General features: G+C 41.2%; 2 protein-coding genes across 4 annotated transcripts; one reads left to right on the top strand and one right to left on the bottom strand.

Annotated features, from left to right (window-relative positions):
- Positions 1–291: 291 nt before the first annotated feature.
- nectin4b (nectin cell adhesion molecule 4b) lies at positions 292–15,730 on the top strand. Of its 3 annotated transcripts, none has more exons than XM_061693261.1 (11): positions 292–645; positions 2,499–2,699; positions 3,841–4,008; positions 7,621–7,899; positions 9,282–9,399; positions 11,095–11,246; positions 12,129–12,297; positions 12,378–12,453; positions 13,459–13,518; positions 13,605–13,805; positions 13,908–15,730. In XM_061693261.1, exons 1-11 carry the CDS (start codon positions 591–593, stop codon positions 14,193–14,195), a joined length of 1,767 nt encoding a protein of 588 aa, XP_061549245.1. In that variant the 5' UTR covers positions 292–590; the 3' UTR covers positions 14,196–15,730. The 3 variants fall into 3 exon arrangements, with proteins under 3 accessions (XP_061549245.1, XP_061549244.1, XP_061549243.1); XM_061693260.1 differs by having other exon boundaries at positions 12,114–12,297; positions 13,605–13,799; XM_061693259.1 differs by having other exon boundaries at positions 12,114–12,297.
- Positions 15,731–16,291: 561 nt separating this feature from the next.
- On the bottom strand, positions 16,292–20,803 carry LOC133411212 (zinc finger protein 286A). Its single transcript, XM_061693262.1, has 2 exons — positions 20,390–20,803; positions 16,292–19,287 (listed from the first exon to the last, which is right to left on the bottom strand). Exons 1-2 carry the CDS (start codon positions 20,661–20,663, stop codon positions 18,491–18,493), a joined length of 1,071 nt encoding a protein of 356 aa, XP_061549246.1. The 5' UTR covers positions 20,664–20,803; the 3' UTR covers positions 16,292–18,490.
- Positions 20,804–21,010: the final 207 nt, after the last annotated feature.

The raw sequence follows: 21,010 nt of genomic DNA, 5'->3' as shown, positions 1-21,010 counted from the left end.
ATTTGTTGTTATTTGAACACGAAACCAGGCAACTTCAAGAAAATCCATCCATCCATCTATCTATCTATCTATCTATCTATCTATCTATCTATCTATCTATCTATCTATCATTTCAAGCTTTTCTTGATACTTGCATAAGTCATAATAGATAAGATGTATGTTGTTTTTTTTTTTACCTAGCGGCAGTAAGCGCATTTTAGAAATTGCACTATCCTACTTTCGTACCGGCACGCGAACGCACCGTTGACCAAGAGGCGTGGCTTGCTTTAAACTACATCAGTGCAACAACAGGTGCAGTCGGGACGTAGCTTTCCGCGTGTCAACACGCTTTATTTTGTCACTTAATCGAATAGTCAACAATTTCATTAACTTATTGGTTGTTTAGCAAACAGCAGAGGTCGCGAGGTCAGCTAAAACTAATATATTATCAAGTTTTTCTTTTCTTTTTTTTTTTTTTTACTCGCGTGAAAGACTCACCTGCACGCGCGTCCACACTCACGTATGAACGCACGTTGTGATTGTTTAGGAGTCACGGGGGATGTTTTTTTTTAAGCAGCTCCGATAAAGGCGGTTTCATTTGTGGAACAAGAATGGAAGTTACTCGGCGAAATGTGAACTTTTCGCCGCTGCTCGTCGTCTTGTTCGGTGAGTAGTAGTCGGTTTATGTTGCCTTCACGTGCGTGGCAGCCGAGTAGGGATTTCAAAGGTTTCCTTGTATTTGTAGTCAACTTGAAAGAATAACGCTACGTTTGTACTTCTAACCTTATTTTGAACGCTATTACGGATAAATATTTGATAAAAAAATCGTACCGTTAGCGGTGCTTGTGAACTGGCGTGACAAATGTGGCAGGTATTGATAAGAATATTGAGGAAATTGGGGCTCCAGTGCAAACATTTGGTCGAGAAGTGACACACTGAAGCGTGGGATACAAACACGGCTTGAAGTCAAACATTTGTACTTTGAACGTGGCCTTTTGTGCTTTCTTTCGTTTTTTTTTTTTAAACTTAGAGGGGTTACTGATTGATGAGGCTGCTGATTAATGATTACAGCGCTGATATGGGCCGAACAGTAGCTCAGCGTGGAAAAAAAACAAAGCGTTTAAATGACAACAACTCAGACAAACGCGAGGTCGCTTGAACGCACCAAAGCTTTGCTGCCACACAAGCTTTTCCAGTTCTCAATACAAACTCGCCTCACAAACATGATCATTAAAACACACTTGCCTCATAACAATAAATATTTCATTTTGATTAATTGGCATTATAATGAGCGTGCACATAACCAAACCAGCTGCATAGGAAGAAAAACAACAACCCCCCCCCCAAAAAACCACCACAAAGTGAATCACTTGAAATTTGACTGAGATTGACGGGATTTGACATGTTGTGTTTACATTGCTGCCAAATGTGCAATCTGGATCACATCTGGATTTAATTTGACATGGCATGTTGTCATGGCGGTTGTTTTTTTCTTTTGTTAAATTCTTATGCAATTGTGTTCAAATTTAAATGAATTATTTTTAATTTAATGTTAATTTTTATTTTTATTTTGGGGCCCTCTGAAGGCTTTCACATCTTTTCAATTGAAAAAACAAAACAAAAACATGCGCAATTGCCTAAATCTCTTTGGAAAATAAACAATTTACTCATAACGGAAGACTGACTGGTGACATAACACGTAAGATATTTTTAGATACATTTAAAATGTTAATATATGTTTTATTTCAAGAATTTTTTTTTGAACAGCAATTGTCTGAACTTTGAAATTAAGACCGTTGATCATTTGATCACCCCGTCACAAAAATCTTAAGAAGGGGACAGGAAATGGCGTACCGATAAAAACCCATGACCTGGCAGCGAGTGTCCGCAAAAAGTTGGGCAAGAAGTCAAAGAATGCCACATGGCCACATTCTGTTCCGCCGCTTCCCCCCCCCCCCCCCCCTCCATGCCTGTTGCAACAGACTCGGCATGTAACACGGACACCCTGAACACATTATCAAGGCATCAACACAGTAAATTATTTTTTGACTTTTATGTATTTTTTTATTATTGGCAGTATTTTCTAAATTACTATAAGGAAAAAAAACAAAACACTGGGAAACAACAGTTGTCTTTCTAGTCAGGCTGTCACCATCTTGATGACAACAGTGTCGGAATAGACCATACGGGAATAACGTTGGGCAGTGAGCCACATCCTGCTTCACCGCAAATCATTATCTGATCGCATGTACATTTCAACAGTAAAAAGAGAAGATAAGCACTGTACGATACAACTGAAATAAACTAAAACTAGTCGCCCTTTTTACAATGGCGATGTAAGGAACTAGAATCGGAGTCGCTTCTTGTGAGTGTTCTCATTTTGGATTTGCATGTTTGACTGTTTGTCCAGTTCAATAAATGGCTGAAAGAGCATCGACTGTGACTCTCCTTGCCCACACGGGCGGGCATAACAGTACCTTAATTCCTCATTTCTTTTTTTTTTTTCTCCCCCCCCCAAGCGGCGTGCACGCACGCCGTCTTCATCGAGCCTCTCCGGGCCGTCACGTCTCAGCGCTCGCTGGCCGAGAGCGCCACTCGGCTGCCGTGTCGCTACCAGGGTGACGTGGACGAGAAGGTGGTGCAGGTGACTTGGTACAAGGAGCTGCGTGACGGCACCAAGGACCAGATCATCACCGCCCACTTCACGGAAGGACACACGGGTAGGCAAAGCGGATTCAGCGTTACGGACGATTTGGTTGTTTTTGAGTTATTACTGTTTCATGCCAAGCCATCAAAACTTTTTCAGCAATACTCCGCTTCACACAAAATGAAAAAATTGCTAATGTTCGAAAATGTTATCGCCTATCAATCTGGTATAGTATACAGTATGTGATTCCAATTTGGGCATAATCAAACAGTCGAAAGTGGTTTGTTTCTGAGGGAACCCATGCAGTTGTCAGAATGACCCTAACATGGCCACTTCAAAACAGAATTGTAAACTTCCTGTCTTTTCGGGTACGACTTCTGAAGACATTTTTTTCGTACCTTGTTATTACATTTCATGTAGCTGTGTTTTATGGTGAAACATCACACTTGGTCGCCATGTTCCATCCACACGGAATGATGAAAACTCAAATGTTTTAACATTTGTCCCCCTGCCTAGTATAAGAGGTTCCGACTTGGTCAGACTTGGACGAAATTTGTAGTTTTAAAAAAATAATAATTTATTCGTTCTTGAGGGAACCGTGGAAGTTGTCAAAATGAGTAAAATTGCCTCTTAACACCAAAATGCCAGACTTTTTTTGTGAGTCTTATAGACACACCAACCAGACGTTGCTAAGCGCAGCGGTCTTCTGGGGCCGAATTAAAAAAAAATAAATAAAGAAAAGAAAAGAAACAAATCCCGGGAATGTCACCAAATGTACATTTTCAATAAATTGACCTTAAAATGTTGGCTTCAAACCAAAATGTCAAACTTCCTGTGTGTTTTCTGCCATGGCTTCTTCAGACTTTTTTGTGGGTATCCTCATGATAGACGATCCTATCAAATTTCATGTAGCAAAGTGAAACTGTTTTGAGGGGCATATCCCCCCCCCCCCCCCCCCCCCCCCCAAATCAGGGGGATGCCACCAAATTGACCCTAAAATGCCCTCTTTGGGCCAAAATGGCAGACTGCCTGTGTCTTTTTTTTTTTTTGGACCTGGATCCTGTTTTTGTGCCTCCACTCATGATAGACATAGAAACTTAACAATTTAATAGCAAAGTGAAACTGGCTCTATAAATCAACTTCTCCTCCTGATGCATTGTGGGACATGTATTTTTGTTTTGTTTCTTTAAACCCGCGCTCCTTCCTTCCGACAGAGTTCGGACGCTACGCGGGTCGCGTGAGGTTCGAGAGCGACAACCCCATCGCCAACTCGGCTCTCCTCGTCCCCAACACGGAGGAATCTGACGACGGCACGTACACCTGCCACATCTCCACGTTCCCCAAGGGAAACTTCGAGAGGCGCATCACGCTGACCGTGTGGGGTAAGTTTTGAATCTGCCTTTTTTATTTTTTATTTTTATTTTTTATTTTTTTGCTGCTCTGTCCATATGTTACGTGGTTGTCACGTCTTGAAGCAATGGAGGCGTTATTAAAGCCACTAGTTGAAGGTTCAGGCCCGACTGGGCTTCCGCCTAAATGGGTTGCCGTTCAGCGAGGGCCTGGTTTTGAAATCAAATAAAAAAAAAAAAAAAAATCAAATAAAAACTAAAACAATCAATCAAATAAATTGGGAAATTTAGAAAAATAAAATCGACATGGACTAATACAATAAAGCACGATAACTTACTTGAATAATTAAATATTCAAGACAACAGTAAATAATATAGATAAATAATAAAATGAAATACAATTAAAAATGTAAAATAAAACAAATTTAAAACATTAAATAATGAATGAAAATAAAAAGTGCAGTAAGGAAGAATAGCACAAAAAACATCAAAATATTCATAGAACAATAATAATAATTAGTTTTTGTATTTTTTCTGTTATTCAAGTAACTAATAACATCGTAAATACACTACAATACAAATGAAAAGTCAAGAAATAACTATAAATAAAGAACATAATGTAATAGAATTAAGTATATTAATAAAATACATAATGTAAACAATCAAATAAATCATTAAAAACAAGTGAAATAAAAGTAACAATGCAAATCTGCAAATAATTAAAATCATACCCCACTTCATTACAGCTGTAGTTGTTTTTAAAGTACTCTATAAATAAAAAGAGAGTTGAGTTATTTTATGACATGTCAATTTTTCTACCCAGAGAGACCTCGCTGTCAATCAAAAGCAGCAGGCGGTGTCACATTTTACCTCGAGTTTCTGTTGAATCAGCTCCCGCGCGTTTTGCGCCCCATTCTCTATTCGTGCAAGGCACAAAGGGCTTGGTTTGTCGTTTATGCTAACTTCCTGTTTTAGGGCAGACGATTTTGTGGTTTGTGCGTGAATCACTGTCGTGTGTCGGTAATGGGAGAGTAAGCGCACAAAAATGTGTTTATCTCCAAACGACATAAGTGACATTCAACTCCGTGACGTTCTACGTCGTCTTGTCATCGTGTAGGCACGTGCGCTGATAGACCCTGAGTGGGGCTCCAGCACCTGCCCTTTTGACCTTGATGGAAAAATGTACCCTTTTTTTTTTTTTCTTCATTCATCAAGATTGGAAAAAAAAATAAAAAATAAAATAAAAATAAAAATGACCCTCTCTGTCATCGATCCCCCCCCCAAAAGCATTTTGATATCTGATCTGGATTTGCTGACCACCTCTTCCTCGTTCACCTACACTTAGCTCTCATTCAGTCCCGAGCAGAGTGAGCAGTACGGTCCAAAATGAACTACAATACTTGACGTTATAACGTGGCTGTCCGCTGAAAACATTACGCAGGTACTGGAAGTAAAATGTCCATATTTTATTATTAGAGGATCCTGGCCAAAACTCTAAAGTCACCTTTACTCAAGGGGATATTTTCATGCAAACATTTACAGGATAAATGGGTAAAGGTTTACAAAGGAGGAATAACGTTGGGAGGTAATTCAAATTAAAAAAACTAATATACAGTGGACATAAAAAAATTTAAAAAATAATCTACACACTCCAAGTGCTAGGGTTCTGTTATGAAACATGAGACCAAGATAAATCATTTAAAAACTTTTTCCACCGTTAATATGATCTGGAACCCGTTCAACGCAAATTTCTTAATAATCTTTTAGAGATGGGAAGTAAAAATAAACAGCTGAGATAGTGGTTGCACAAGTGTGCACACCCTCTGGGGATGTGGCTGTAAAAATTACATATAACGTTAAAACTCACGTTACTTGCCACCATTTCAAGTGCCTCTGGTGGAGGCCAAATAAAGTTCAGATGTTCTGGTAGGCTTTTTCGGACTTTTTTTTTTATTGCAGAAGTCAGAAGGTTTTGTGCTAAGACTGAGTATTGTTTGTATCTGTTCATATTTCGGTCCACTCATTTCCAGCTGAAGAAAAACAGCCCCAAAGCATGACGCTGCTGTTCCTTTAGTGATGAGCAAAGTTGTGTTTGCGTCAAACATACCTTTTGGAATTATGGCCAAAAATGTTTACTTTGGTTTTATCGGCCGTAACACATTTTCTTCCAACCAGTGTTTGGGAGAGAGAGTGTGTGTGTGTGTGTGTGTGTGTGTGTGTGTTTGTGTGTTAGTTATATTTTGTAAGAGAAGGCTTCCATCTTGTCACCCGACCCCAGAGCTTGGACAAATGAAGAAGACTGGCGATTGTTGTCACCTGCAGTAGTCTGTACTTGCCGTAAATTTCTGCAGCTTCTTCGATGTTGCTGTCGACCTCTTGGCAACCTGCCTGAACAGTTTTCTTCTTGTCTTTTTTTATATCAATTTTGAAGGGGCTCTCATAGTTTTATTATTGACTGTGTGGTTTTGACAAAAATAAATGTTATAATTTTTGCCATGGGTTTTGATGGCCTTTATTTGGCTTGAGCACCTTCCCCCAATTATGTCTGTGCGCTTGCCTCTCAACATGCTTTTTATTTTTATATTTTAATCAAAAAAAGACTTAAAAAAGCCTCGTCTGATACTCGAAGACAGATGTTGTTGTTGTTGTTCTTGTTGCCTTGACAGAGGAAACAAAGCAGCACAAACACAGAAAAACATTCACTCTGACGCACCCGACTCCTGACTTAGTTGCAGCCACTTATAACCGGGCACTGATTAGTTATTTTAATTCGAGGAGAAACATAACAGGGTGTTGTAGTCGCCCAACTATTGTATGTGTTAAACTCGAGAAAGGGCCCCAAGTTAATAGAGAAATGAATATATTAACAAGATCAATTAATGAAGGATGCTTAAACCAATTCAATAGTGTTCTTATTGAGTCCTAAAGGACATTAAAATCAGCACACACACCTCCAAATAATTCACAGAAATCTGTATAGAAATGATAAGAACAACAGAAATTAGATGTACTGTATCGTGTGGGAAAAGACGACATTAATTTAGAGGTACAATAATATAACGCAAAATAAATTAACATTGATACAATCGATTAAATTATTAAATGATATAACATGTATATATCGATATAAACATATAGAATTAAAAAAACATTAAAATGTTTGTTAAAATGTAATTTTATTTTCTGTATTTCTTCCTGTCATATTTAATTTACTCAGTTTATTTTCTTTGTTCCATTTGTTTTTAAATTTAGCAAATACATCTATAATACAAGATCCATTGATATTAAAATGTATATATTTTTTATATTCAAAATATAATATATATTGTCATCATTACAATTTTTAAGGTGTTTGTTTAAAATTATACATTTTAGTTTTTGTTTTACTGTATTTAATATTTTGTCATTATACTTTTCCATTTCTTTTTTAATTTCATTGGTTTAAAATTGTATCATGTTTGATTACATTTTCCTTTTTAGATTTTTTTTATTTGTATATTAATATCTGATGCAATATCCCCCAATTCAGTCAAAATTCCTTGTTCACCTAACTAAACTAACCTATTCTCTAAAAGCACAAACAAACCACAAGTGATCCGAACACCTTTGCTTACTATAACCAGCGCTTTTATATTTTCATTCCAGTCCTTCCCATCTCTTCGCTGGAGCCGGCGGTGCTGGTGGAGGGCCAGTCGTTCCGCGTGGCCGCATCGTGTCGCGCCGTGGGCCGCCCGCTGCCCACCCTCTCCTGGGAAACCGCCGTGCCGGGCCAGGCCCAGAACCGCACCGGCGAGGGGGGCTCGGTCTCCAGCTACTTCTCGCTGCACCCGCTGCGCAGCATGAACGGCAAGCGGCTGGACTGCTTGGTGCGCCACCCCGGCCTGGAGCGCCCGCGGAGGATTGCTAACCAGCTGGTGGTGCACTGTGAGTACACCGACGCTGATTAACACCGATTCATAGGTCACTCGTCAATGTGCGCTTTGAGGTGTGATGACATTAAAAAAAAAAAAGGGGGAACTGAACCTTAAGATGTCAAAACTTTCTTATATTGTAAATGTGCATAGTTTCCTTATTTGTTAAATATACCAAGTATTGATTCTAAAAAAAAAATGTAAAACATTGTTACGACCCTTTTCAATTATTTGCGACGTAGAAAGGGGCTAAGATTGAAACAAATAAATGATTTTAATTCGAGACGGCTTGAACATACAAAACAAAGGTTGTACAATCCAACACAACGTGAACCTAGCTTATTGCGATAACAAAAGCAGTGCAAATCAATTCTGAATTTGTGCCAGTTTGGCAAACAAATGAAATACAAAAATGGCCTACAAATGCCGCAGGCCGAAAGGCCGACAAGTGCCCACACTATTGTGAACAAAGGCACAGTACAACAGCAGGAGTTGGAGTTGCAGTTCCTCCCGAGCCATTTTTAACAAACCGGGCTTGCTCAAATGGAAGGCAACAAGCTAGTAGTCCCATTAATTTCACTGCCATTGACGGCTGTCGAATTCAAATATCCACGTTAACGTGAAGGCCTGGCAGTGAATGAGTTTTAACTGTGGCGTCACTTCCTCCCCTTCACCGGAAGGACGGACGGATACACGGCACATTCGCGCGACTTTTGCAAACGTAATGACATCAAAACGGTTGACCTTCGTCGGTGAGTTTACGCAATAAATACAACATATTTTGAAGTAAACAGCATCAGATAAGGAAGATATGCACGTGTAAAATGTAACTGGAAGTTGTAACATCTGGGGTTTAGTTCTCCCTGTAAGGTCCATATCCCGGTACTGGGGGTTGAACCACTTAGTCGACGAGCGGACCTTACTACTCTGCATCGAGGTTTAACGCTTAAGTCGATTGATCGCTAATCACGTGTTTTTGGTATCTCATCTTCCAATTTACAGGGGACTTTCGACCCGCCGTCGCCGGACGACAACGCTCTGTGGAGTCGAAGTCGATTAATCGATGATGTCATTGATATTTTTTTCAGCACAGTACAGGGGTCCCCACCGTTTTTTGCACCACAGACCGGTTTCACGTCAACACGTATTTTGACAGAGAGGCATAGAAAGGGATAAAAAAAACCACGTGGGTGGAGTAAAACTATAAAAGAATTATATGGTGTCGATATTGTGGATTTTCCCCTTTTGCGGGTGGGTCTGGAACGTGTACCCCGCAATAACGAAGGTTCACTTTTGATCTCCACATTGGACGGGACCACGTGTTGTCACGTTTGTTGACGTCTCACGTTTCGTTGTCACGCTGGCTCATGTTGTGTTTTTATTCGTGTCCGTCAGATCCCCCAGACGCCACCATCGCCGCCACGACGGACAACTGGTTCTCGGGTCTCGACCAGGCGGCGCTCACCTGCAATGCCGGCGGCTTCCCCGCGCCCCAAAACATCTCCTGGACATGGTGGGACTTGTTGGCACGAGCCGGCGCACACGCAGGCACATTTACACGCACTTAAGAGGAATGTGCCACGATCCGCGGATGACGCGCAACGGCAGTGATGAAAGGACAAGGGGGAATGTTTTCTCAGGAGCAGGAGACGAGCGCTAAGCGCTTAATCATTGTGTCGTGATTTAACTAGTACTATCGTTGGGCTAAAACACACATTAGACGCACACACTGGCACCAAACTGTCCATGGTTAATAGATACTGTGAATACAGAAGTGAACGTGGACAGCATGAGGGCTGTCACGATCGAACCTTATTTGAAACGATTATACTATAGCTATTTCGTCGAGTCATCGCCGCCGAAAGAAAATCAATTATTTCTTTTTTTTTTAAATTTATTTTACGACTAACATGCATTTTAATCTTGTTTCTGAGGCCTGGACTTCTATCCTTAAACTGCATATGTTGGTAGTGAGTGTATGGTATAAACTGAATTTGAGACAACAAAATCAGCCTTTGCTAAACAGTTAGCAGTCGCGATTAGCATTAGCACGCTAGTGATTAAAAGGTCTTCTATAGACAGGTTAGACCTTACAGGTGAAGACCTTTCCTAATCAAGTCCAATCGGTATAATCAAACACAGCTGGACTCCAATGAAGGTATAGAACCATCTAAAGGATGATCAGAAGAAATGGACAGCACCCGAGTTAAATATATGAGTGTAACAGCAAAGGGTCTGAATACTTACAGCTTTGTGATATTTCAGTTTTTCTTCTTTTAATATGCAAAAATTTCAACAATTCCGTTTTTTTTTTCTGTCAGTATGGGGTGCTGTGTGTACATTAATGGGGGGGGGGGGGGGGGGGGGGGGAATTACTTAAATTATTTTAGCAAATGGCTGCAATATAAAAAATGAATGGGGTCTGAATACTTTCCGGACCCACTGTGGATGAAAATGTTAACTAAAGCAGTAAGCATAGTCAGTGGCATTGTATGTAGCAATATAGTGTATGAACAGAGAACTATGTTCTGTGATGTGAATGTGAACAAAAGCAGCAAGAATAGTCAGCAGTGCGCTACATGACTAAATAATCAACAATGATAATATATGAATACTATACTATACATACCGTAATAACAGATGTGAACATAAACGGCAGCAAAAACAGTCAGGAGCATTACATATGGCAAAAAAAAAAAAAAAAAAAAACTTTCCTCCACCTTTGTCTTTATTATGCACAGCAGGTTAGATGGGATTCATCTACATGAAACTTGAGCTGACTCCATTTTGGGCTTGGGTGGGGTTGTTGGCAAAAGGAGGACTATTAAGTGATGTGTGTGGTGAAACTGGGGGCAACCTGATCCAACAGTCTCCATTGTGTCTGCTTTCATCCCACTAAACTGACATTTAGAGGGAATTGGCTGGGTTTTTATGGCTCAGGTGCCTGCAAATTGGTGGTTACACGTGATCCTTACAAAACTATAGAAGAAAATAAATAACTATTAACCCGCACAAAATGTGGTTAAGTTGCTAAAGTAATAATGACAATAGGATGAGTGACATTAACGATGAGCACAATAGAAGATGGTTGAACGTTAGAGTCAGAACACGTAGGATGGCGGCACTTAAATGTAAACCCCCATCACGTGAAGTAGGAGTAATGCGCGCCGACTGACTTCCGTTCTTGCCTCCTTGATGGCGTGCGCAGGAGGGGCGGGGCTCTGCCGGACGGCGTCACGGCGTCAGGAGCGCGTCTGACGTTCGACCGAGGCCTGCGTCTGGACGACAGCGGCCTATACCAGTGCGCTGTCCGCAACGAAGTGGGCGTGGCCAAGGCTGACTACTTGATGACTGTGACTGGTGAGTGTTTTTTCTGTTTTTTAGGTTTTGACTTTATGAGACAAAAAAACGTTGATTGTTGTGCTGCAACTTTTCCGTCCCTTTGTGGCGTATCTCACCAATTGTACTCACAAGCACTAGGCACAGTCCATCACGGTCCAAATATAAGCAGTAGTACCAAAAATCACAAAACGAACTAAATTAAGATGACTCACTAAATTTTATTTAGCAAGTCATACATTTTTCATGTTTTTTTTTTTTAAGAAAACGGAGATCTTATAGTTAAAACATATGACGGGCAAAACTGAGATCAGTTTTGGATTCCGCACCCAAAAATTTGTTAACTCAACAAAAATTGTGTTCCCCAGTGTTATTTTCTTCAGTGATTAAATGTAAGGATTTTTATAAATTTGTATTTTAATTTATGGCTATTTTTGTTTTATTTATTTTATTACAATACTTATTTATTACATTGTTTTTATTATTATCGGTGTTTTATTTTTTAAAAACATCTCAATTAAATATAGGATGTAGGATTCTGATTATATTTGTTTAGCCACAAATATTTGTATTATTTAAAAAATATCAAAAAGAAATCCTAACTTTTTAAAATGACAACCTGAATCCTCACCCTAAATATAGTAAATAAATAAAGACAGTAAATTACAGTATGGAAAACCAGTAATATTTATTGAAACTTATAATGATCTGAAATGAGCCTCAAGACTCAATTGATTTTAAAGCTTTGATTTTTTTTGGGGGATTTTTTTCTGATTTTTTTTTTTAGCAGATGCCATAAGAGCGTGTGGGTGTACCTAATGAAGTGTCCAGCAAAGCGTGTATCTTCAGTACATTATTGCCATGTGAACACGTCACCATGTCTGTTAGCCTCTTTCCTCGCAGAGAAATCTCAGCGGAAGGAGTTGCTGGCATCCGACTCGTCCACCCTGATCATCATCATCGGCGCCTCGGCCGCGGCCGCCGTCCTGGTCATGGCCGTCGTCGTCCTGCTGCTCGTGCGCCACCACAGACGCCGTAACAAAAAGCTGGAGAGGCAGCTTAGCGTCAAAATGTGAGCCACACCAGAAAGAGAAAGTCACACACACACGTTGAACATTTTAACACAAAGCCGTTTTTGTTGTTTGGCCTCAGGGAGGAAGTCAACACTTTGACCCGGCAGGCTTCCTTTAGGAGGCTCAACTCTGTCGGCTCTGACCCACGAGCACAGGTACACAAAAACACACACTTGGGATAGTTATTTGTGTCTGTTTCTGTTTCCACTGCATGCGCCACACAAACACATCTGCAACATCAATTGGCATGTTGTCCTTACAACTTAAACAAATGATTAAAAAAAACACTGCTCTTATTGTAAAATGTGACATTATTTTTGAGTTATATTTTGGAATATAGTCATTAAAAATATTGTATTTATTTAATTTTAATTATTTTTTTATTTTGTAGCTATTAATTATGAAACAATTTTCTTTAATTTAGCTGCTTTCTTATTTTTTTTATCTACTTTTGAATTTGTTTTTCAATTCAAATTATTTTTAAAATATTTAATTTACTTTTGTTTTATTTTTCAATTTAAACTTTAAAAAATGTATACCATTTATTATACATTTCTTTGACTTATTGTTTGTTATAAATTTCATTTTTAAAAAGTAATTATTTTTAAATTAATTATTTGCACTTTTTAACATTTACATTTTCATGTTTTTAATTGTTTTAAAAATTGTATTACTTTTCAGTTCAGATTATTATTTTAAAATCTTATTTCATTATTTCACACAGAGCTTTATTTTTTATTTCAATTCTTTAATTTACAAAAAAAATGTGAATTTGAATGATAAAATATTGATTTGCTTTTTTATTTTCAATTAAAATGATTTCTAATCCTTTGTTTACTTTTTCATTTTACTTTTTACTTGTTTGATATTTAATTTTTTATGAAATATTTAGAAACCTTCACAAGGGTAGAACTAAAATGTTTTTCCCCCCTCTAATAAAGACTTGATTTTACAATTAGAATTTCACGTATTCCAGTTGATTCAGGACGTTAATTCCTGAGCACTTCTCATAGCATCACCAATATCCAATAAAAAGCTTGCACAGTATTACCATGTCAAGTCATTTTTAATAATAATAATACATTTGTATAGATAGGGGGGGGGAAAAAAAAAAAATCCCAAATGTTAACCGCCTAATCCACGGCATTTCTTGTTCCCAGTCTGAAGACTATGCTCTGCTCAGATCAGACAGCCGCATGAAAACCAGCCAAGTGTCTCTGGCGAGTCCTCCCCGACATCCTCCATTTTGACTATTATCGGAAATAATCATATTAATTTTGCTATTTCAATGTCATCTGCCCTGCAGGAGCGGCCCATCTACAAAGGCAGCCAGTCCACTCTGGGCGGCAGGTGGGCGCCCCTGGGGGGTTCGGAGGGGCCGGGCCGCCCCGTCGCCTGGCACGACGAAAGTGACAATGGCAGGGTGGGAGTGACCGACTTGGAGAAAGATGACCCCAGGGGGAGGGCCAACTCATACCGGAAGAGCAGCAACATGTCGCTGGTACTGGTCAGCATCTGATGAAAAACATTCTCACCATAATAATGATTTATTTTAATAATGAAATTCTATTGTTTTTGTCTTTCAATAACATTGTGTGTAAACTTGCAGGATTCTGGTCTTCCATCATCTCTGCTTCCTTTGAAAGTTCATTCGGACGACGTCGTGGGACCGAGAGACCCGTCGGACGTTGGCGAAGTCTCCGTGCCCCCGCCGGAAGAGAATTGGTGTCCTCCGCCGGCACCCCCCGCGGGCGGGCCGGAAGACGAAGAGGACTGCGGCGAATCGTACCAACTGTCCCAAGCGCTCACCAATCACTTCTACTACAGCAATGGCGTGCTCCGGCCACGGCCGCACGCCAACGCCATCCTGCTGCACCCCCATGGTCAGGTCATATAGACAAGTTAAGCCATTGTCACCCTGCGCCTTTTGTACGTAAATGACCCAGTGAAGGCGGGATATTGGCACTTTCACAAAGTAACACAAGATCCCGCAGTCAGATCATTATAGCCAACAAGACATGATTTCCACCGCAGGAACTTTGACCCAGAACTAGGAACTTTAGAAGGACCACAATGTTTAAATTTTGCTCTGGGGTCATTTATTGGGGCCAAAACAAGGCCCTGCCAGATGGGGTAGTACATTGTAGAGGTCCAGGAACCTGAGGAAAAATTGCTGTGACAGAAAGTTTTTCCACCAGATAAACTTTACCCTAGAATTTTTGGAGGACTATTGTAAACTATTCTGTAAATTTTGTTCCGGTCAATTACTATGGTACAAAAAGGTACTTTCGAGAGGTGCAAGAACCAGGAAAATTGCTGCATCAGAGCCATAACAGAAGATCCTCATTTCCACCAGGAACTTTTGGAGGACCATTCTATGTTTGGAGCTAGTGTCTAAATTGAGTTCAAGTGTAATTTATCAGGGCCAAAAGAGCCTCCAAAATGGGGTAGTACTTTCGAAAGGTCCAGGAACTTTTTGAAAATTGATGCATCAAAGCTGTAACACAAGATCTACCATTTCCACCGTAGGACCTTTGCCGTGGTACTTTTGGAGGACCATTGTGATCTATTGTGTAAATTTACTTCCAGTGTAATTTATCAGGCCAAAAAAAACCTAGTAGTTTTGAGAGGTTGAGAAAAATTGCAGTGACAGAAGATCTGGCATTTCCACTGCAGAAACATTACCTCGGAACGAAGAACTTTTGGAGGACCATTGTGTGATTGCACTGCAGGAACTATTCAATTATTTTAGTCTTGGGATCATTTATTCGGCCAAAAAAAGACCCTGCCAGGTGGGATTGTCAATTTGAGAGGTCCAGAAACCTTTGGAAAATTGCCATGACAGAAGATCCGCCATTTGCACCGGAATAATTTTTCTCCTCGAACTCTGAACTTTTGGTGGACCATTGTGAACTATTCTGTAAGTTTAGTTCCAGGGTCATTTATCAAGTCACAAAAAGCTTGATGTTGTTGTAGTTTCAAGAGATTTAGCAATCTTTGGAAAACTGACGTAACAGAAGACCTGCCATTTCCACTATAGGAAGATTACCACCGGAACGAGAAAGTTTTGGAGGACCATTTATTGGTTGCACTTACAGGAGCTTGTGTATGAATTCAGTTCTATGATAATTTATCGTGGCCCAAAAACAAAAGGGTAGTCACCCCGCTCAAGGAACTTATTTTATTGGAACCTTTTAGTTCCAGGACCTACAACTACCAATAACTAAAGGTTCCTAGAACTTGTGTGTGACGTAGAAAATAATTGCTGTACAGTTGCCTTCAACACAACAGGACGTGAAAAGTGACAGGCGTTAACCCGATACTACCTTGAAAGCCGGCAAATTTGCGGATCGACTTTAAAACCCTATTACGTATCAGTACCTTTCACTTTTGTATTAAAATTATTTTGTATTAAAATCCTGTAAAATTCCACATTTACTTTTTACACCGTTTCTGAGCTACGTGTATGAAATGCAGATGGTGGCAGGGTCACGGCCAGACCTTATCTTTTATAGCACAGTGTTGATACTATTGATTGTGTTGCGTTCAACAACTTGAACGGTTTACTTGTAAATGTTTATTCATCAAAGCACAGCATCATCAATTTAAAAACATTCTTGTATTGTGACATTCTCTATGTAGATAAAACATTTTTGTAAGGGAATGTTTTACTCAATACTCAAGGAAATTTGTTTCAAACTATGCTAAGCTAACTGCTCTGTCAAGAAGCCATGGCTGAAAAGACGCGGGAAATCTACAATTTTGGTTTGAAGCAGCCTCTTTAGGGGGGTCCTGGACAGATGGGGGAGGGGGGTAGATAAATTGCGGACAATTTGGGGTTTGGTCTTTGCGTGGGTCATTTCCACTTTTTGTTGGCGTCTTTTAAAAATGAACTACGGTGCTACCTCAACTTAGATGTTTTAATTTGTTCCGTTACCACGCGCACAACTTAAAAACACTTTTCCCATTTAAAATGAATTGAAATGCCATTAATCCGTTCCAGCCCCTCCCAAAAACAAAATGTTTTGGGGGTTACGTTTTTAATAAAGAAAAAAAGAAAGCACTGTAAAATATAAATAAAACAACACATGTAAAGAAATAAACACACACAGACACACACGCGGTAGTACTTTCGTGTGTTGTGGACGAGTGAGTGCTGTCTATTTCTCCTTTCCTTGGTGCAGAGCGGCCGCTCCCGCAGCAGGCAGTCTTTCTTGGCACAGGTTTCATTCCAAAAACCTGAGCTGTGGCGTTCTCTTTGTACACACGCATGATCGGTTGCGCTGTATCTCCGCAGTCTTGGGAACAGAACTCCGTCCCTCTTCTTAAGCAGTTTACAGCTCTTCAGAAGAAACAGTTGAATAAAAACAGCACCCGGCGGCACGCGCCCAGGCCTGCTAGGCAGAGCTCAGCGGACACCGCTGCAACGACGACACTTTCCAGGTTTTTTTTTTTTTTTTTTTTTTTTTTTTTTTTTTGGGGGGATAGGCTTTGCACGATCAGGTTTTTGGGTGCTGATCACCTGTTAGCAAGCTTAAATAAACCGATCACTCAGATTCAAGAGGAAGAATACGGGGTTCTCCATAATATTAAAGGTCGGCCAGCACGATGAACTCCTTAAGTATCCGCGTGCCAACTCTTCTCACTGTCGTGGCTATTCGGACGGGTGCTGTTTGCTTCACCGTACGTTTCGTTGTTTGCTTTTCTTTTTCCACGCTGCGTTTGCTTTAACCCGCTATGCTCCTCCTCATGTTCCTTATACAAGCGCCTGATTAAATTTGTCGTATTGAAGCATTTTGTAGACTTGTCCCCCAAGAGGCACTGCGTTGTTGCGGAATGCAAATAGTTTGTGACCTTTATCTGTCTCAGACACTACAAAGAAGTCTCACATCACTGACACGTTTTCACCGACCCCAAAATTTTGGGTGCGTCGGGAAATTCAATCTGACGTCCTAACTCTACTCTTCAGAAATGGTCAAGTGTAGCAGAGCGCCGTCCCAATATATTTCTGAATGCACCCTTTATTGGCCGTCGCGTACGTATTACGTCACAAGACACGCGACATGCCTAAGAATAAACTAGCTTTCGGACTACACGTAGGCAACGGAGAAGTCCCTTGATCCATGACCAAATGCAAGAACTAACTACAACTTCGCACATGCGCAGAAACTATGCGCAGTAAGTCAAAATGGCGACATATTTAAAAATTTTTTTTTTTTTTTTTTTTTTTTTTTAAGTAAATGCGGCGTGGCAGCAATTGCAGCTCTTGTCAGAATATATTATAAGATTCGTTCTGATTCGAGTCTGAAAATTCCGATTCGAAGATCGCATTTCCACGCCCACTCGAATCACCACTGATTCGTGCGTAGCGCTACTTGTCATGTACTACTGTCAAGTAATGACGGTTTTAGCAAATATGACAAAATGTGATTTTTTTTTTTTTTTAAGTTGCAAACTCCCTTTTAATTGCTTCACTTTGTTTCACTTCACTTGAGCAGTGGAGAGTCTGAAGCGCACTCGTAAATAGTGCTGGGCAATATGGCCTAAATTTGATATAATTTTCCCCCCCTAATGTCTATATTCAATATGACTCTTTATTGTATTAAAGTTTGTAAATGTATAAAACTGGACCAGACCAAATTGATTTACATTGTAAAGCAGGTTTATTTAACAATTATAAATATCACAAATAAATAAATTACTTTTCCCTGCAGGTATTTCAGAATATAATTATTGATGCACCGAAATGAAGATTCTTGACCAAAACGAAAATGAGAAACCCTAGGCCGAAAACTGAAACTCCAGAAGAAATTATTATGCCAATTATTAGTAAAACTGCATTCATGGCTATGATTGCAGAGCTTCCAACCTATAGAAATTCACCTCCAGAACAATTTGTCTGAATTTTCAAATTTTGAAAATTATGTCAAGAAGATATGGCCCAGCACTACTTAGAACTCAAGTCATTCCTCACAAGTCAAAGCAAACAATAAAAGTCGTCCGACTGATGCCTCATAGCTAAAAAAAAATGTTGGTCCAGTTGTTACCAAATTTGAAGAACTTCTACTCGACCGATGACTCCTAAATTTGAGTTTTCGTCATTGCGTGTGGGCGGAGCACGGTGGCAAAATGTATTTTGTTGTAATAATCCACGTATTTCTGTAAATTCCCATTCCCCTTGGTCTTGGAGGGTCACTGAGGTGCTAAGGCGTCCTTGTGCGTACGCTGGTGCGTGCGCAGGTTACTCCTCTGGGAGAAGGACTTGCCGCACATGTCGCACGTGTACGGCTTCTCGCCCGTGTGGATGCGCTGGTGGATCTCCAGGTGGCTGACGCGGTCGAAGCTCTTGCCGCAGAACGGGCAGATGAACCACTTCTCCTTGACCCGCCGTCCCGCCGCGCTTTTGCCCAACCTCTGGTCGTCGAAGATGAAGATGCCGTTATCCAGATTGAACTTCCCCGAGAGGAAGGAGTTCTGCCTCTCGTCAGATTGGCCGGGCCGGTGAGTTTGTCCAAAAGTCACGGGAACCCTCGAGTGACTGGATGCGGCGTGTCTGGCGTCCGCGAGCAACCTGTCGGAGGAAGTATCCAGGATGTCCAAAGCATTCTCGATGAGCAGAATCTCCGAATCCACATTCTGGGAATTGGTGGTCAGGAAGTAGTCCGCCTCCTCTGCGGTGTCGCTGTCGCCAACGGAAACGGACGACCACATGCGGCTCTCTTGGTCCTCGACGGCCTCTTCCAAGCCGCGACCCGTAGGCCTGTCACCGGGGACGGTGCCCTCAGCGTCCGTCACGTGCTCCACAATCATGACGTCGTTCTCATCGTCCTCTCGCTTGACGGGGAAATCCCTGTCGGCTCCGTCGTCGTCGTCAAGCGTCTGCTCGCTCATGTTGTCCTGAAGGGGCGGTGCCACTCTCTGATTGGCCGAGGAGTCAGACTTCTCTGTGGCGCTCTGTTCAGATGTTGGGACACCGTCGGTGGCTAAACCTGGGTTGACAAAAATGCCATACAGTAAACCTGAGCCCATATAAAAACACACTTAAACTTCCGCAAAAACACTTTACAACACACTTTGTCCATCCATCCATTTTCTGAGCCGCTTCTCCTCACTAGGGTCGTGGGGGTGCTGGAGCCTATCCCAGCTGTCATCGGGCAGGAGGCGGGGTACACCCTAAACTGGTTGCCAGCCAATCTCAGGGCACATAGGAACAAACAACCATTTCCACTCACAGTCATGCCTACGGGCAATTTAGAGTCTCCAATTAATGCATGTATTTGGGATGTGGGAGGAAACCGGAGTGCCCGGAGAAAACTCACGCAGGCACGGGGAGAACATGGAAACTCCACAAAGGCGGGGCCGGGGATTGAACCCGGGTCCTCAGAACTGTGAGGCTGACGCTCTAACCAGTCGTCCCACCGTGCCGCCCACTTTGTAATCATATTAAACTTATTTGAACACAAAAAAAAATGCAAGTGTAAAATCTAGAGTTCCCAGTGAACACAAAAAAATGCAAGTGTAAAATCTAGAGTTCCCAGCATATTTGCTGTCTTCATGCTTAAGCCATAAAACCCTGTCTAATAGTCAAGTAGTGGACTTATATTTGCTGCCTTCTTGTGGAATCTATAGGCACTTATAAACCTTTTCATTGTGTGTGACCTGAGCCAACATTTAAGTTTAAGTGTCCCTTTTGTTCTTTCATGGCTTGCGTCAGAACTGCCAATCAACAGGCCCCCACTCAGAGCCAGAAATGTTAAACTGTGGTTGTTCACTTCTATTCAAGGTGCATTGTGGGATACATTCGAACATCACTGCGATATGGCAAAGTCCCTATATAGGACACTATATAGCAGATAGTGAGGGATTCCCAGCACAGCCTAACTTCCGCGTTGCCTGAGACACAACAACAACGTATGGTGGCCCTGACTGGACAAAATCTGACGTTATGGTGTTATAAAATCGCTTTAATCATTTATATTTCAATTAATCAGATTGCACCAATTTTTACTCTATGCTGGAGAATTTGGACGGATATGCAAGCGCATAGTTATATTAAGAAATGTATTTTATTAGACAATTTAAGTGTTTTACCATCGGTGGTGAGCGGCGGCTGGTCGTGTTGCTGCTCCCCGCCGGAGGAGCGGAGCGCCGCGGGCGACACACTCCAATCGCGCCGCTGGTTCTCCAGGAGTTTTCTCTCCAGAGCTTCCACCTCCCGCTCCCGACGGCGGAGCTCGGCGTGGACCAGGGCGAAGGCGTCCTCCCACAGCTGCGCGATCTCCAACACGGCCGCTTGAGCGAGCGTCTCCATGATGGAGGCTAACTTACTCTGGAAAGCCGCGCCGTGAGCCGGTTGCGTCGACATGGCGGATGTTGAAGTATATCAAAACGTAGAGCTGTTATTGTTATTTCTTTTTAATTGTTTCTTTCGTTTACAATCACGAGCGCCCTCCCGATGTAGCGAAAACAGACCGGAGAGTGTGTAATGCAACAGAAACAGGAAGTACTAACGGTCACGTGACATGATTCTACGGCGCTGGGGAGGAGACGAAATTCATGAAATCATCACAAACACGCGACGGCTACATGTGCTCGGAGGACTTGGAAGCAAATTTACGGTCATTAATGTCGTACTATGGCGTTCCACTTCGCTTCCAAGTTACACTTTATTTTTGCGAATTGATGAAACCTTGTAGAGTCGAAACACTCTTA

Source organism: Phycodurus eques, chromosome 13 (genome assembly GCF_024500275.1).
Source record: "Phycodurus eques isolate BA_2022a chromosome 13, UOR_Pequ_1.1, whole genome shotgun sequence".
NCBI lineage: Eukaryota > Metazoa > Chordata > Actinopteri > Syngnathiformes > Syngnathidae > Phycodurus > Phycodurus eques.
Note: the sequence above shows the minus strand (reverse complement) of the source record. Positions and strands in the feature narration are given on the sequence as shown.